At 43.4% G+C, this 15,059-nt stretch overlaps 1 protein-coding gene across 1 annotated transcript; it reads right to left on the bottom strand.

The window, feature by feature from the left end:
• Positions 1–214: 214 nt before the first annotated feature.
• Positions 215–895, bottom strand: LOC148207615 (uncharacterized). The gene has a single exon (XM_088118389.1). The coding sequence runs from the start codon at positions 893–895 to the stop codon at positions 215–217; it is 681 nt and encodes a 226-aa protein (XP_087974515.1).
• Between the last annotated feature and the right edge of the window lie 14,164 nt (positions 896–15,059).

Genomic DNA, 15,059 nt, shown 5'->3' with positions numbered 1-15,059 from the left:
TTTGTTTGCTTCGCACCCCCTACTCCCTTTTCAATTGGATACTTCATCATCTGATGGTACGTGGATGGAACGGCCTACAGGCCATGGATGTACAGCCTCCCTAGGATTGCGTTGTACGCAGAAGCTCCGTCAACAACAAAAAACTCAGCGATTTTTTGAACCCCGTTTTCTCCTTCTCCGATCAAGACAGGGAATTTGATGCACCCTTCCGCGGTCACCGACTCCTCGAGAAGCCGACCAGTGGTGTCGAGCACTTCTTTAGCTGCGACCTCTCCCTTCCTAGTGTTAAGTAAGTCAATATGGCAAGAATGTTGGTGGACGCTCCTCCGTCGATCAAGAATTTTTTTACTTGAACGTTGTCGATTAAGAGGGAGATGACTAGTGCGTCGTTATACGGTAGATGGACGCCTGCCAAATCTTCTGTGATGAATGTTATGGCCATTGCTGGGCGGACATACGCGACGTTTACCTTGTGCTGAGCCTCACGGATCAGGGATTTATGCTTTTTCCCTGATTGTTCCCCACTATGTCCGCCAAAAATTGTATTGATCATGGCGGGTCTGTTTTCACCTTGATCCCTCTTTTTTGGTGATGGCGATCGATCCTTGTCGTCTCTGTCGGCTCGATCATACTTCCTTTTCCCATGAGAAGAGGCAGAATCCTTTTTCCCCATATACTTCTTCAGATATCCCTGTAGTAGCAAATTCTCGATCTGGTCCCTCAGCTCAAAACAATAAGACATGTCATGACCATGATTGCGGTGGAACCTACAGTATTTGTTCCGGTTCCTTTTACCTGGACTTAGCTTCATCTTGCCCGACCTCTCCAACATCATGTGCAAATCACTACTTTCTATGTTGGCAAGAAGCTCCGTTAATGGCGCGTTGAGTGGCATGTAGTGGTCAAACTAGCACAATCGTCGGTCCATCACTGGTGGATTCGGATCTTATCGACGACGACTGTCATAGTTACACTTTCGACTATTAAGTGATTTGTTGATGGTTCTCACTTCGGCCGGGGGCTATTACTTCCTTTGATAGCTCGAAAGGTAGTTTGGAGCAGCTGCTTGGATTTCAGCCCTTCCACTGCATACATGTACTTCTTTGCGCGTTGAATAGCCTCGTTATAGGCTTTTGTCTCATATAGGGCGAACGACTCAGCGAAGGCTGGATTCGTAACTGTGGTAATGAACATCATCCACGCTACATAGTCTGAACAGTCGAACTACCTTTATTTTTTCCATCACAAACCGTCGAACAAAGTTCTGAATTGATTCCCCTTCCTTTTGTCGGATGATCATCAGATGTGCATCCGGCCTCTTTCTATCATGTTGGGCTAAGCACTAATTAATGAAGACTTTTCTTAGATACTGACTCGGCGTTTATGCTGAACGCACGCGCTAAGCGTGGTAACAATTATATAGATGCAAGCGCACACCTGTCAGAGTAATATAAAATGGATGGAGTATCCAAGTATCGATCCTCAAGGACTTCTAAACAATTTCCAAACTCTAAAGTTTTAAAGAATAGTGAATGTTGGAATGAGTGATTCTTGTAAAATGGGAAGTGGTCACAAATAATGGTTTGGATTTGGGATTTGGACTTAGAATGATAAAACCTAGCCCGAACTACTTCAAGTTAGCCAACAAAGAATCAAGGACATGCTAAGGACAATATGCTTTTTACTTTAGAAACCAACGACTACGCTTCTCACTTGACTTATGTCTAAGAAAGTTCAAAGTCCTAAGACATTCCCTAATATGTCTATTATGAGATATATCTTAGTTTTAGGATGGAAATAGTCGCAACCTCGGGTTAAGGTCCTATGTCTAGGCTACTTAAGCGGAACCCTTATGTCTAAGGCGCTCCTCTCCTCGGTTTAACCACTCGACAATGCAAATAAGCAACCTTTTCAGTATTGACTTGTTAAGACTTACAGTGGCCTTCTCTAAATTCTAACTTTTTGGGAAAACATGTTGAGCAATGAATGGAAAGCAAAAACACTACTTCTTAGCAACCCTTTTTAGACATAAAAGGCTAACTATCCATAACCGGGCTAGAGACGGGAATTTAGAAAGACATATTGAAGAAAATACAGCAAGTAAAATGGTTGAATGTGGAATGCATGTGTGAAAAACAAAAGTTAACTAACGGAGAGTTTTTATTGGGATTGAGAGCTTCGCCCTTCTCTTTCAAGCAAGGGGGAGTGTCACGTGCTCTTTCCTCCAAAAACACAACTCTCTTAACTAAAAATAAAGTAAAGGCAAAGGGAAGATAAGCAAAGTGCTAGATTTTTATATATTTGAATAAGTAGAAAAATAACTAAGTACAAATGGAAACAAAACAAAGCTCAATAAAGGAATGTAAAGTACTCGGGATTTAAAAACCAAAAGCAACTAATGAAAGGAACTCAAAAGTACTTAGAAAGCAACAAAGAAACACTAAAAATGGTCAAGAGAAGGAAGCAAGGCTTGATGATTTTGGTGGAGAAGTTGCTGGAATTTATAGCTGTGCAGAATTGGTTAGGTAGGTCCTAAAACGATGGTGAATCACTCATTTCCAACTCTTTTGACTGACCAAATTGTGCTCAAACTGATAGTGGAACACTTCTTCTACACGTATGCATCGGTTGGAACCACCAAAACGCATTGGAAGACGCGTTTCATTAAGGGCAAAGTTGGAAGAAAACCAGTTTTTCTGCAGGCTTCCCAGGTGCCTGGCGCCTCCCATGATGGTTTTTCCGTCTTTTTGCTTCTTTTGATTAATTTGCACTCCCAAATGGTCCTAAAATGTCATAAATACAATATAAGCCAACCACAAACCATAATATATGAATTTTGCATGAATTGGAACTCAAACGATCGAGAAAAATCCGAAACAAAGCTGAAACATTGTAAAAACAGCATCTAAAACCTTCTTTTTACGCATGTAAACAAGCGTAATCAGATACCTCCAGGATGAGATCGAGTTCGGCCTCAATTGTCGATACCAAGACTTGGCCTATCCCTTTAGAGTTGCCGAAAAAGCTCGACACTTCCTTTCGTCGCTTGCAGCGTTGAGCCCCATCAAGCCCTCGTAGAGCTCCACATGGTCGGCTGGGTCAGCCATCCATTCATATGGTTTCATATCTCGTTTCTTAATCTTGGGTGGCATCGCATACTCCATGATGGACGCTGTAAAGGGTGGATCTTCCCGCTCTCCTGCTTTCGCCCAGGTTGTGTCATCTAGGTTGCAACTCTGCCGCAAGGTTTCAAAGTCGTTTTGGAGTTTGTTGATCATCTTCTTGAAAGTATCCAGGACTTCCTGAATCTCTATCATTGCCTGGGGAGTTGATGCAGTTGCCTGCCCTGTCGCGAGGAAATTTTACTGGACCCCACCTATTGCTGGATTCGGCCCGGGGTTTGCAGCTGTGACGTTGGTTGTTCGTTTCGCTGTTGGTTTGATGTATTCGAATTCATGAATTTGCATAGGTCAGCATGAGGATCAAATGTTGTTCTACGCGGCCCAGATTTAATCGTTCGGTAGTCGGTACCCGCTGTCAAGTGTCATCGGTATTTGCCCACCCTGAGGGCATTGACACGTTTCCCCTGGCCGAATCTCTTTGGATAGGTGCCTGAGCGGTGATGTTCTCCCGAATGTCCCTTCCTTTGACCCAAGCTAATGGTTCGTGAATGTCGTCTAGTATATGACTTGACGCAAAGCCAGCAGTAGTTCTGTTATCTCCGTTGCAAATGAGCCACACCTATCAGTTCGGAGCGAACCTCATTTAGCTCTACCTGGAGGTTGGTCAACTCCGGACCCATTTACCTCGCATTGCTCGAGTTGGATACTCATGAGGGATTCCTCCTAGAGGCTTACCCTTTCTCGAGCGGTGGCCGTCCGCGCCCACGAGCTGGTGTGCGGACTGATGAACTAGACCTCCCGCTAGTGAAGCTTTGGTGTGACATTCCATCAGCCATGATTAGAAAAAATAAATCGGATCTCTGACTGTTTCTCCTATATTGAATACTGAGAAGTAGTCGTTCCCACAGATGGTGCTAATTGTTCTTATCGAAAAAGTTCTGATAATTACAATGAGGTCTTCGAGAACACTCTAAGACAAGATCCTGCAAAATGGAGTTAGCACTCCGAAGATTTTGTCAGTGGAGGTGTTACGATTGGATCTAATGCTTTCTAAGTAAGAGTTTTCATGTACCCCCCACATACTTCCCCATTGGTATTTATAGTGTATTTGAGGTAGCCGTTGGAGTGGCTAGGTCTTTAGTCAAACCCACGACTATTTCCTGCATCGTCACGATTAATACACGTTCATGAGAGGAAATACGGACATACCGTTAAGAAGGTGGATCATGGGAGGCGAGTTCGGCTGCTTGGATTCAAGTTCGTCACTTTCCGAACTTGTTCCTACCTGTAACGCCCCAGGAATTTCACCATTTCCAAACAGGGACCGTTACTAAAACTACCTATAATTTTCACATAAACCAGAGAATTATCTTCACAACAATACTAAGCAATAAAGCTACCACGCTTCTCCTGCGCTACTCTGATTTTCAACACTCACGAGAGCTTGAACAATTAGGATAACAACACTAAAGATTTAAGAGAAACTCACATCCTATACAGATAAACCATTTAATGCCGACTTCACATTAAACAAACCCTTCAAGAAAACCTTTACCAACTATAAACCATCCACTAAATGAATATTAACATCTCGAATGGCAATGAAGTAAAAACTAATTCAAGTAAGTTCAACTTAAACAAATGTATTCATAAATATCCTAAGTAGGTTACAATCCTGTAATTCAAGAAGCTAACAAAATTAATGCTCTAAAAAGAATGATGAATCGGCAACCTTACAACATCCTTTAGATAATAAAACTAAACAAAACCAACCACTAACAACTCAACTACAAGATTAAATAGTCACACTACCCTAACTAAAAGAAATTGATTACACGCGGCATAGCTAATGGTCTTTCCAATCAAGCCTCCTCCTCGCCATCACCATCCCAAGAGCTAGCTCGATTCCTGCAAACTGGAGGGGGAAAAGAGGGATGAGTACAACCACAGTACTCAGTAAGGAGCCCTTATCTGAAGGGTCACGCACAAACAGCATACTTATCAAGGAACAACGTGTCATGCTTATTAAAGAATCAACATATCATGCTTATCACAACTCTCGAGCTTTGAATAAATAGAAACATATCACAAGAAGCAGTTTATGCAAATGTTTAACTCTACATGTACCGTACATGTCAAACTCATCCTTACACATTAACTACCAACCTCTAGTCTCGCTAACATCTCAAGTGCCTCTACGCTTATCACAGCTATCCTAGCCTTCCACAGTTAACTCCTTCGAGTAGAGTCGGCCCCTGACCATTTATACCCAGAGCCCCGACACTGCTGCATCAGCCCTCGACCATTTATACCCGAGGCCCCGATGACTTCACCATCTATTGGCCCTTGACCATTTATACCCAAGGCCCCAATAGTCTTCCTTCCAAAGGACTCCTCGTATCGACCCTCGACCATTTATACCCGAGGCCTCGATACTCCATTAGTGACGTATCAGCCCCCAACCATTTATACCCGAGGCCCTGACACTCACTCATTCACTCCATTAGTGACGTATCAGCCCCCGACCATTTATACCCGAGGCCTTGACACTCACTCTTTCATTCCCTCCAAGAATCCAACTTTCAGCAGAGTCTTACTATAAACTTTCTTATACCACTAACCCTGCATCTTTCAACTCACAAGTACAATTCAGCATGCTTCCACAACATAGACAACTTTTAAAAACGAGATAATTACCCAATCATGTTCATTATCCAACATCATTATTTAACAAGTATTACTAAGGATAATAGCTCACAAAACCCGCCGAACAAAACATGCATATCCAGGCAACCAACATTACTGCTGCAATACTCAATCGTTTAGCAAAGCAGAAAAGCCCACCATTTTCATCGACAAACATTCAACACAACTCCAAGCACATCGACCAACACAACGAGAATTATTTAGCACAATAACGTAACAAAATTTGCATAAAACGCTACAAAACCATCACTTAGAGACCATTTAGTATACATTAACGCACGCACACGCCCCTTGTCTACTTACTTTGTTATGTCTCAAAACTCTCATAAGAGTCCTACATGCTACTACGCCAAGCCTCATGCATCAACAATCTCATAACAGTCCAACATGCGATACTCCAAAATGATCATATGTAAAAACCAATCAATTTAAAATAGTCCAGCATGATCCAACAGCTCCAACAGGCTTCGTTCACAGAAAGGCACAAGCAACAACTTAACCAAAATATAATTGATAGACACCCAGCATACATCAAACACAATTGATTTCTCATAAGTATTCAATATGCTTCTGAAACAACAGATGATAGTACCGGTATACAAATTTCATCATGAAAACCAATTAGAACATTACAACAATTCAATCATAGTCATCCAAGATTACTTGGCTACAATTTATTCACACAACCACATAATTTTCCCAAGATATATCAACAGTTTTATCAATAATGACGTTTACTAAATGATAACAACGACCAGCAACATGCAAATATCACACATGGGCACACGAGCAAACAACCATATCATATCAGCACACAACAACCAATCCCTCCAGTAAGAAACTACTTACCACAAAGTCCCAAACCACTACTAAGCACGTCGAAGGGTTCCTAAATCCAAAAGCAAACCAAACTTGATTAGAGTTCATGTTAGAAACACTTAGTTTGCATCGAAACTAAGTTTAGGTGATCTATTACCTATTATCTCACCCTAAAACCTCTTGGTTAGGAGTGGGTCGACGACGAGGATGTTCGAGCTCCAAAATTCGACTTCGAATGGCCTTAGGCTTGCTGATCCGATGTGAAATAGTTATGGGTAATGCTGATTTGGGTCCAATTAGAGGTTAGTCAACGCCGAACCCATGCCGAATAGAGTGGGTATCATGAATCCAGCTCCGATTACGTGTGGGTAACAGTCTAACGTCGCCGGAAAGGAGCAAACGCCACAGATCGGAGCAAACGCCACAGATCGGAGCTGTCCGCCGCAGATCTGGTCGCGGAGGGAGGATCGACGCCGTGGTTCGTCGGAGATCTCGAGTGTCACCGCTGCCAAGACAACAGAAACGTGAAGACACCGCCGCTGTAACCGTTCGCGATGATGCGCCGCCATTGGCTACTTCAAATCGACGCCGGAGCTGCTGTCTGCTCGAGCCGTCGACGAGGGAAAACGGACCACTGGCTACGCTCGCCGCCGGAAGAAGCGTTGTTAACGGCGGTGCTGCACGGGTTGCACGGGTCGCCGACGGTGAGGGATGGCTGGGGGTGGGGGCGGCTGCAAGGAAGAGGGAAGAGGAAGAGATGAATTCTAGGTTTGTTTCCTTTTCTTTTTCTTTTTGTTTTAATTTACATTCTTTTTGTTTTAATCCCTTTTTCTTTATTTTGTTTTAAACCTAAAAGCCCAACCCCTTATTCTTAAAGGAGGCCCAACTAAATAACACAATGACCCAAAACAAAAGCCCAATAATTATACTTTAGAAATAAAAATAAACCCCACAACAACCCGAAATAAAATAGTTAACTTAAACTCTAAAACCCAAGAATAATAATTCAAAGAAAAGTAGAATTTAGGAAGGAAAATCCTAAAACTCGTGAATTTAAATTTTAACTAAAAATCTCCTACACAGGTCGAGAACTTAAATTATCTTAATCCAATGAAATTAAACTTAATTCTAATTTAGCCAAAAATTAGAATTTCAAAGTTAGAAAATCCAAGAATTAAAGTTATCAACTTAGGGAAATATCCAAAGACACTATTTATCTCTTAAAATAAACGAGTCAGAGAACGCGGGGTGTTACACTACCCGTATGGACTTCGTATGTGCGGGCCCTTTTGAGCAGGTCTTGATGACGTGAGTGAGGCCGATTTTTCAATCATCTATGTATTTTTTTTTCTAACAGATCAGTTTCATTTCTCTCCATAAAAATTTAATATTTTTCCAAACTTTTTTCTATCTAAAATTTCGACTGTTAGAACTTTTTTCTCTTCCTAATCTATTTTTTCCTCTGAAAATGATATTTTCTTTTCTCGTTCAATTTTCTTTCACAGTAACTTTTATTTATCTATGTATTTATTTATTTTCTCTAAAAATTATATTTTGAATCTTGTTTTTATTTCTAAATTTTTTTCCACTATGATTTTACTCTTTCTTTCTAAATTTCTTTTTTTTTCTTTAACATATTCTTTCCTCTCGACTTTACTTTCTTCTCTCTAAAATTTTTCTCTTTTTATCTTTAACTTTTCTTTCCCTAATTGTTTTTAATCTTTTCATTTATCTCTTCAAAATTTATCATCCAAAACAATATTTACAACTCTCTAAACTTGTATTTTCATGTCTCTACATTAGGTACGACAAAAATGTATAAGGTCGGGCCCCAAAAATAGGAAATGCATGTCCTGACCCCGTCCCTGATTCCATTTTTTAAATAATTAATATATATTTATTACACTTTTTATTTTTTAAATTCTAAAAATAAGTAAAAACAATTATAAAACTAATAATTTTTTTATCAAGAACATCTCTCATACCGAAGAACGAGATGGAGACGAGGATTAAAAATTTTTATGAGCACGACAATAGGGGAGAGTATCTTCACTCGCATCCACACCATTGTCATCTCTATTCAATTTTCTAATTTGGTTTAAAATCATATATGAACAAAAGTAATGTTGAGGGTATATTTTTTTTTCTGGACACAGGAGGGCTCGAACCTGGATCTTGGGTGCCAACACCCGAAGGTGCGGCATATAGTTATTATTAAACAAGTCAATTGAAAATAATAATATAAAGATAAATATTTATTTTTAAAATTTGATAATAATGTAGAATTAAAATTCAATAAAAAATATAAATTTGACCAATCGAGAAAATTTTATTGGGAAAGACAAATTTGGAAGATACAATGCCAAAATAAATCCTCTTTGCTTGCATAAAATTCACTATATAAAATTCGAAAATTTTTATTTAAATAAAAACATATATCATTGTAGAAAATATTAAATTTCCAAAGAGAGTTTAAACTTAGAAAACTATTTCTTCTTTTAATAAAAATCTTTAATTAGGATAATCCTTTTATTTTATTTACCTATTTTCATAAAATAAACTTTAGTAAAATATTTAGAAAATAGAAAGAATCAAATAAAAAATAAACAAAAAAAACTTTGAAAATTCTTATATCTTAAAAATTAAAGCATAATTGCAAATTATCATTGAGTCCAAATTATTATATTATTCCGTTGTGCAAATTTTTTTCCCGCTTGAAATAGACTTTAAGGAAACAAAAAATCATATTCCATTTGATTCACCATGTGCTTACCCCAAATGTTATTGAAAATAATTATTGTTGTATCTTTCAAAAAATAGTTTTATGAAAAATAACTTCTTTCACTTCTTATTCGTTATGATTAACACGTAGTTCGTGTTTATAATTCATGAGATTTTAAAATAGCATTCTAAAATTCTCAACTAGTTAAAAGTTATAAACGAAAATTTTAATTTCATATATAATAGTTAGTCCCTCAAGATCAAATTGATTACCTCATCATTTATGTTTGGGGGTAAACATACCAAAGACATGTGGATGACCCTTATTAGTGTTTGAAGAAATTAAATAAAAAAGGATTGTTTAGGTCCACCTCGGCCCCGCCGAGGAGACCGGATTTGCCCATTATAAAAGATGAAGTATGGGCACCAAGGTTCGACCTGATTGGGGACCGACCTGCTCGGAACCCGACAAGTCCGACATGAGAAAAGACATGTAACCGCCGGTCGTGTGTGCTGTCGGATCCGTCACCTATAAATAGAGGGCTTCATTTCACGCTCAGGTATCGAATCTCACCTCGAACTAAATAAGGAGTCCGATCTATACTGACTTGAGCGTTGGAGTGCTTACCCTCTTGTGCAGGTCCACTCTAGTGTTCAGGTCGGAACCGGAGACCGGGTTCGAGCTTGATTCCTAAAGAACCGTTGTGTAAATTCCTGCATAAACATTTGGCGCCGTCTGTGGGAACGACATCTTAAGTCATCCCGATCTAGAAAATATACGCAAGAATGGTGCATCCAGCAAACTCTGCCAATACGACAGAACGGAGGTGAACGCTGATAATGGCACTCAACGAGACCTCGACGCAAGAATGGTCGAGGACCAGGTCCGAGCAGGACAAGAGGGAGATCTGCCGCGCAGATCTGCCCGCCATACGAACCGAGAGCTACCACCTGCTCACCCGAAACCCTCAAAAGCCAACAGAGGCCGAGGAGGGACCTCGAGAAAAACCTCCCAAAGGGCCAACCAGGCAGCAGACCCTGAAGCTTTGTCTACTCTCCAGCGCGAGTTGGATGATATGTGCCATCGGTTGCGCACAGTGGAAGAAATGTACGTCGAGGCAACGCGTGCTAACCGAACTGCGTCTCCCTCTAGGGTCCCGGGCGCACCTAGTGAAAAGGGAGCCCCATCCATCAAACCTGGCGACCGCGAGCCCATTCCCAACGTTGAAGGAGTGGATTATAGCTTGCGGGACAACGATCTGAGAAAGCATCTCACTGAAAAGAAGAAGAGAGCATCTCGGGAGCCGGAAGGCTCTCCTTCCTACTCCCGAGAGTTCTCGAACTCGAACCTAAAGGCTCAGTCAAAATACAAGCCTCTGATGCCAAAAGCTATGATAACTAGAGAAGAGTTCGACCTGATGAAGCACAAGCTCGATGAGCAGGTCGAGGCGCTTAAGGCCAGGTACGAGAAGAAAGAATGTTCGTTCGACGATGGCGACTTGGGAGAATCGCCATTCACCCCGGACATCCTGGAGGCTCCAATCCCTCCGAAGTTCAAAACTCCCAAGATGAAGCCTTATGATGGGTCTAAGGACCCTAAAGACTATGTTGAGGTCTTCGAAGGTCTCATGGACTTTCAAGCGGCAACAGATGCAATCAAGTGCTGCGCCTTCCAGATTGCGCTCACCGGTAGCGCACGCCTATGGTATCGAAGACTATCGGCTAGGTCGATCTCGACCTACTCTCAGCTGAGAAAGGAGTTCATCAGTAAGTTCTCTTCTAGGCATTATGACAGAAAGACAGCGACTCATCTCGCCACTATCAGGCAGAATGAGGGAGAGACGCTGAGAGAGTATATCACGAGGTTCTAGGAGGAGCAGTTGAAGGTCGCGCACTGCTCCGATGATTCGGCCATGTGCTACTTCCTCACCGGCCTGGCCGATGAGACCTTAACAGTAAAACTTGGAGAGGAGGCTCCAGCCACCTTCGCCGAAATCCTGCAGAAGGCGAAGAAGGTCATTGATGGGCAAGAGCTCCTCCGAACCAAAACTGGCCGACCTGAGAAGCAGATCGACCAGAAGAAGTTGAGCCAAGAGAAGAGGAAGGCTGATTCCAAGTCTAAAGATAAGGGATCTTCCTCTTCCGCCAGCAGAACAGAGTACCGTAGGTCGGAGAGCGGCCCCAGCCGGAGCCGACCTTATGAACGGTATACTCCAACCACCATCCCCATCTCCGAGATACTCACGAATATCGAGGAAAGTGGGATGGAAAAGCTCCTCAAGCGACCTGAGAAGCTCCGAGGAGACCCGGAGAAGCGCAACAAAGATAAGTACTGCCGTTTTCATCGCGATCACGGCCGTAATATGACAAGTTGCTGGGAATTGAAGCGCCAGATTGAAGACCTCATTCAAGATGGCTACTTTAAAAAGTTCGTGGGCAAACCGAGGTCTAACTCGATCGAAAAGAAGGAAGAGAGGAAGCGTTCAAGAACGCCGCCTCGCCGGGATGATTGACCTGCGGTCATCAACACTATTTTCGGAGGTCCGAGCGGGGGCCAGTCCGGAAACAAGAGGAAGGAGCTAGCTCGCGAGGCCAGGCACGAGGTATGCATCATCAAGGAGCAGAAGCCCACTTGCTCCATCACTTTCGGCGATGCCGATCTGGAGGGGATCCATTTGCCCCATAATGACGCGCTCGTGATCGCCCCTCTCATTAATCACGTCCTGGTCCGAAGAGTATTGGTTGATGGAGGCGCATCTGCCAACATCTTGTCCCTCCCAACATATCTAGCATTAGGATGGACCATGTCACAATTGAAGAAGAGTCCAACACCCTTGGTTGGATTCTCTGGAGAATCGGTCTCCCAAGAAGGGTGAATTGACCTGCCGGTAACTATCGGGCAAGATGCTACCCAAGCAACACAGATGGCCGAGTTCGTGGTAATCGACGGCAGATCGGCCTACAATGCCATTTTTGGGAGACCCATTATCCACTCATTTCGAGTTGTCCCCTCTACATTGCATCAAGTCTTGAAGTACTCAACCCGTAATGGAGTGGGCACGGTCCGAGGTGAGCAAAAGACCTCACGAGAATGTTATGCATCCGCACTTAAAGGGTCGGACGTATGCGCCCTGGAAGAGCAGACCAATCGTGGCAAGCTGCAAAGGTCCGAGACAGACCTGCCCAAGGAGGGCAAAAGACAGTTCTCCTCGCCAACAGAAGAGCTCGAGCTTGTTCCTTTACTTAGCCCTGAAAAACAAGTAAACATAGGAACCAAGTTGGGGGCCACTGACAGGGAAGAACTGATCAATTTCTTCAGGTCTAACTCGGACGTCTTCGCGTGGTCTCACGAGGACATGCCTGGCATTGACCCAAAGATCATGGTGCATCGCCTCAACATAGACCCATCATTCCAACCTGTAAAGCAAAAAAGAAGACCTATAAATAAAGAGAGGAGTGATATAATTGTTGAGGAAGTAAACAAACTCTTAAAAGCTGAATATATACGAGAAATTTTGTATCCTGAGTGGCTCTCTAACGTTGTATTAGTTAAAAAATCCAACGGGAAGTGGAGGATGTGCGTGGACTTTACAAATTTAAATAAGGCATGCCCAAAAGATTGCTTCCCCCTTCCGAGGATCGACCAGCTCGTAGATGCAACGGCCGGGCACGAGCTGCTCACCTTCATGGATGCCTACTCCGGATACAACCAAATTAAAATGCATTTGCCAGACCAAGATCATACCACGTTTATTACAGACCAAGGTCTGTACTGCTACAAGGTGATGCCTTTTGGCCTAAAGAATGCGGGTGCGACCTACCAAAGGATGGTGAACAAAATGTTCGCCAAGCAGATCGGTCGGAATATGGAAGTGTATGTGGACGACATGCTTGTCAAGAGCAAGCAGTCAAAGTCGCATCTTTCCGATCTGACCGAAGCCTTTGGAGTGCTACGCAAGTATCAAATGAAGCTCAATCCGACCAAGTGTGCCTTTGGAGTCTCCTCGGGAAAGTTCCTTGGTTTTATGGTAAATAACCGTGGGATTGAGGCTAACCCAGAGAAGATAAAGGCCGTGCTCGAGATGGAGGCGCCCAAGACTCTAAAGCAGCTTCAGTGCCTCAATGGCAGGATTGCAGCCTTGAATAGGTTCGTGTCAAGATCAACGGACAAATGCCTTCCTTTCTTCAAGGTTCTTAGGAAGAAAGGACCGTTCGAATGGACGGTAGAGTGCGAGCAAGCACTTGAGCAGTTAAAAGACTATCTCTGCTCAGCATCTCTACTTGCAAAACCATTGCCGGGAGAGAAGCTCCACTTGTACCTGGCAGTGTCGGATAGCGCCGTCAGCTCGGCGCTGATAAAGCAGGAGGGTGCACGCCAAAGCCCTGTTTATTACACCAGCAAGGCCATGACCGAGGCCACGACCAGATATCCCCAAATGGAGAAGCTGGCCCTCGCTTTAGTCACCTTGGCCCGAAGACTTAGGCCGTACTTCCAAGCGCACAACGTCGTAGTACTTACAAACTTGCCCCTGAAGAATATCTTCCTTAAGCCTGAAACATCAGGGCGTCTGATGAAGTGGGCATTGGAATTGAGCGAGTACGACATCCAGTTGGAGCCCAGAACTGCGATAAAAGGGCAAGCAGTGGCCGATTTTATCGCAGAGCTCACTCCACCATCTCATTTGGCCAAGTCCGTCCTCCCGTGGACGATCTACGTTGATGGATCTTCCAACGAGAGGGGGTGCGGGGCAAGAATCCTCTTGCTCGCACCAGGAGGTGAGCGATTCGAGTATGCTCTGCGATTCAACTTTCGGACGTCAAATAATGAGGTCGAGTATGAAGCACTCCTGGCAGGCCTGCGCGTTGCCAAAGGGCTGGGGGCCAACCACATTAAGGTCTTTAATGACTCCCAGCTAATCGTGAATCAGATTAAGGAGGAGTACCAAACAAAGGACCCCCGAATGGAAAAATATCTAAGCAAGGTCAGATCACACCTCGCCCAGTTCGGGACTTACGAGGTGAGTCAAGTTCCAAGATCTGAAAACTCTAATGCGGATGCCTTAGCTAAATTGGCATCAGCGTATGAGACCGACCTGGCTAGATCGGTCCCGATCGAGATCTTGGACACTCCTTCAATCTTAGAGCCAGATGTAATGGAGGTTGATACTCCATCACCCACTTGTGGACCCAATCGTGGACTTCATCAAAGGAAACCCACCGCAAGATCCGAAAGAGCAAAAGAAGATGGCTCGAAGAGCAGCTCGGTTCACACTTCGAGAAGGAATGCTGTACCGACGTGGCTTCTTCCTGCCTCTACTCAAGTGTGTGACTCCTGAAGAAGGCCTTTACATTCTTAGGGAAGTTCATGAAGGGGTGTGTGGAAACCACTCTAGCGCCAGGTCGTTGTCGGCCAAGGTGGTTCGACAAGGGTACTATTGGTCCAGTGTCGAGTAGGATGCAAAGCAGTTTGTGAAAGCTTGTGACAACTGCCAGCGTTTCGCAAACATTATCCATCAACCTCCCAAACTGCTCACCCCCATCTCGGCCCCATGGCCATTTGCGCAATGCGGGGTAGACATCATAGGTCCTTTTCCTCTGGGCAAAGGACAAACAAAGTTCGTCGTTGTCGCTGTGGACTACTTCACTAAGTGGGCCGAAGCCGAGGCACTATCCCACATCACAGAGTCCAGA

This window comes from Momordica charantia, unplaced genomic scaffold (assembly GCF_013281855.1).
Source record: "Momordica charantia cultivar OHB3-1 unplaced genomic scaffold, Mcharantia_2.0 BLBB01000123.1, whole genome shotgun sequence".
Lineage (NCBI taxonomy): Eukaryota > Viridiplantae > Streptophyta > Magnoliopsida > Cucurbitales > Cucurbitaceae > Momordica > Momordica charantia.
This window is presented reverse-complemented; position numbering and strand designations above follow the sequence as displayed.